This window comes from Adiantum capillus-veneris, chromosome 27 (genome assembly GCF_014529385.1).
Source record: "Adiantum capillus-veneris isolate H3 chromosome 27, ASM1452938v2, whole genome shotgun sequence".
In the NCBI taxonomy this organism is placed as follows: domain Eukaryota; kingdom Viridiplantae; phylum Streptophyta; class Polypodiopsida; order Polypodiales; family Pteridaceae; genus Adiantum; species Adiantum capillus-veneris.
Window position 1 is genome coordinate 88,219,695 of NC_140957.1, and position 2,851 is coordinate 88,222,545.

Here is a 2,851-nt window from a genome sequence, read left to right on the forward strand (position 1 = left end):
TAGTGTAGATGAGAATGCACAAGACTAGGCTCATAGTGGGTAAAAATGTTGCTCCCATTGCTCCATTAGGAGAAGATGGTGCCAACACCAAGACAACACTCTATTAGCGTTGGAATCTCAACCTTGTCTCAAGAATTAACCATTCGAAGACCTCTCTAGAAGAACCCTAGAAGAGCTAGAATTCTTACCTTGTTTCAAGAACTGTCGAGGGTATCGATGGTACGACGTCGTGCCGAGGCGAGGTGCTTACTGTTTCAAAAACTAGAATTCTAATCTTCTTTTAGGGGGGGGGGGGGGGGGGGGGGGGATCGTCGCAATCAAAAGAGAAGAAGAAGAAGAGAAATTTAAACGTCGCAGGAATACTTCTAATAGACCTTATAGATCTATTCGGCGAGTAGTGAAGTATCGGGCTGACATGCCCGATACTTCTATAGATCCCAATTGACCTTATAGATCTATTCAACAAATAGTGAGGTATTGGGCTCACATGCCCCACCTCTTATAGTGAGTGGTCTTTTGCTTCGTGATAAACGTAATAATCACAATGTTGTATCAAAATGTGGAAATAGCAGAATCGAGATCTGGATGTTAGGGTTTATGAGAAGGATGAGCGAGGATGGTAAATGCGCACGATACTATCGTTGCTGTCTGCACTTCGACAGCTCAAGCAGGCGCCATAGCCGGCACTGCGAGGGGTCTTCTTCTGCTTATTAAGGGCCGCCGACTGCTGCTGGAAGCTAGCCACCATGAAAGCAGAGTGGCCCTCGTACAATTTAGCTTTCATGGATCCGCCATCGCCGTATTTAGTACTGCAGCTGACCTCCTTCTCCATCATCGTCCTGATCATTGGAGCCTTTATTGTGCCACAGCTGCCTCTTACGGTTGTTTTTCCTGCATCTTCTGCTACCCCTTTTGTTGCTGCAGAGTTGATATCTGAATCTTTCGCCATAGCCGGCCGCTGCACGGTATAATCTAAGCTCTTATGTTTGCTATATTGTACCTCATTCCCTGTACTGATGGCTCTGCCTATATCATTCTTAGTAGTCCTGCCGCCATGGCTAGTTGCACTGCTATTCTTAGCATTACTGCCGCCATTGCTAGTTTTACTGCTATTCTTAGCAGAACCCACCAAATTCTTGTCTTCAATATAGTCACCCATTTTGGATGTCTGCGTGCATGCTTGAATTGCTCTCAAGAAGGGGTCATCCTTGAGGTTGAGGTCATTATTAGCCTTAACCACACAAGTGTGAGAAGAGGAGGAGGGCTTGCTCACATTGAGAAATGGTGGGAAGGAGCTTCCTCTGTGCTTTTTGGTGTGCACAATGGCGCGAGAATTGATGTGCGTAGAAGGAGTAGAAGGGTTAGAGTAATCAGAAGCTGTAGTAGCGGTAGTAGTACTGGATAAAACACCCACATCATGGGTAAGCTTATTTTGCAGGGAAGAATTAGGGGGTGGAGGCAAGGGGAAAAGCATATGTTGAGAGAGTGCAAGTGCTTTTTCCTCATGATCACTCCTAAAAAGCTTACTGCCATGCTTTAATGGTGCAAGTGCAAGTGCTTTTTCCTCATCTCTCTTAAGAAGCATACTACTACCATATTGCTTCAATGGTGGAAGTGCTACTAGGGATTTATCCTCATCACTCTTAGAAAACATACTTACTAGGGATGTATCCTCATCACTCCTAGGAAACATAGAAAACATACTGTGACTACCAAATTGCTTCAATGGTGTAGTACATGCAAGGGATTTGTCCTCATCACTCCTAAGAAGCACATTAGTACCATGCTTGAATGGTGTAAGGACATGCGCTTTTGCCTCCTCCTTACTCTCACAAGCCGATGATCTCTTTGCATTGCTCATGTGAAGGCCTTCTTCTGTGTTTTGAGGCTCCAACTCGCCCTCTCTAGTCTTCTTCCCCTTCATGGCCTCCATATGATTACTATTATTGTACTTGGAGTCTACTATCAAGGGCACCCTTGGCTTCTTCTCCCAAGAGAAAGGCACCACAGCTCCTCCACTCACGTAAAAGCTCTCCTCATTATGATTATATATGCATGCATCCTCTCCATCGTCTTCACCACATTGATGACTTTGTGGAGCACCTCTTATCAAAGTAAAGGTGCTAGGGCTCACCACCACTTCCATTCTTGCTTCACATAGTGATACCTTTACATAAAACAAGCAAAAGTTTGTCCTTTCAATTGTGTAATAGCACTACCTTGTACTTTATAGAAAAGAAGAAGAAAGCCACTAAATGGATCTGAGTGTACCAAACTTTGCATTTGTAAAGAGAATATAAGTTTCTCTCTCCCCTCTCCCCCCCCCCCCCCCCTCCCTTTTCTCCGGGTGTGGAATCAAGTCTTGAGTTCATGCCTAGTCGGAGATTGCTAAGGTCTCTAGAATAACCCTTTTATCACCCAAGTGCGGGAGATTGCTAAGGTCTCTAGAATAACCCTTTTATCACCCAAGTGCGGTAGATTGGATATCCCAATTCCCTTTGCACTACCAAGTCTTGATTTCAAGACTCATCAAATAGATCTAGGGATTGTTCCTACCACGTAAAAATCTTTCTTCTTCTAGGGATTGTTTCTTCAATGTTGCCAAGCGCCCCGCCCCCCCCCCCCCCCCCCCCCCCCCCCCCCCCCCTTTCCCTTTCCCTCTTCTCTCTCTCTCTCTCTCTCTCTCTCTTTGATGGAAACCCACAAACAACCCATTACTTAAACTTGCACTCATTCCCCATAACTTGCCACATTGGCCTTATAAAAAAACACATAAACAACTCATTGAGCACTTCTGTTACACACTCCATTTTGTGTATCACAATCAAAGATACTGTCCTTCTCTTTTGAT

At 44.9% G+C, this 2,851-nt stretch overlaps 1 protein-coding gene across 1 annotated transcript; it reads right to left on the reverse strand.

Moving 5' to 3' along the window:
* Nucleotides 1-323: 323 nt before the first annotated feature.
* On the reverse strand, nt 324-2,215 carry LOC147422350 (uncharacterized). The gene has a single exon (XM_086503539.1). The coding sequence runs from the start codon at nt 2,144-2,146 to the stop codon at nt 596-598; it is 1,551 nt and encodes a 516-aa protein (XP_086359665.1). The 5' UTR covers nt 2,147-2,215; the 3' UTR covers nt 324-595.
* Between the last annotated feature and the right edge of the window lie 636 nt (nt 2,216-2,851).

Bases quoted from the DNA above. Each gene is read 5' to 3' on its own strand.
- LOC147422350 (XM_086503539.1), bottom strand. From the start codon at position 2,146: ATGGAAGTGGTGGTGAGCCCTAGCACCTTTACTTTGATAAGAGGTGCT.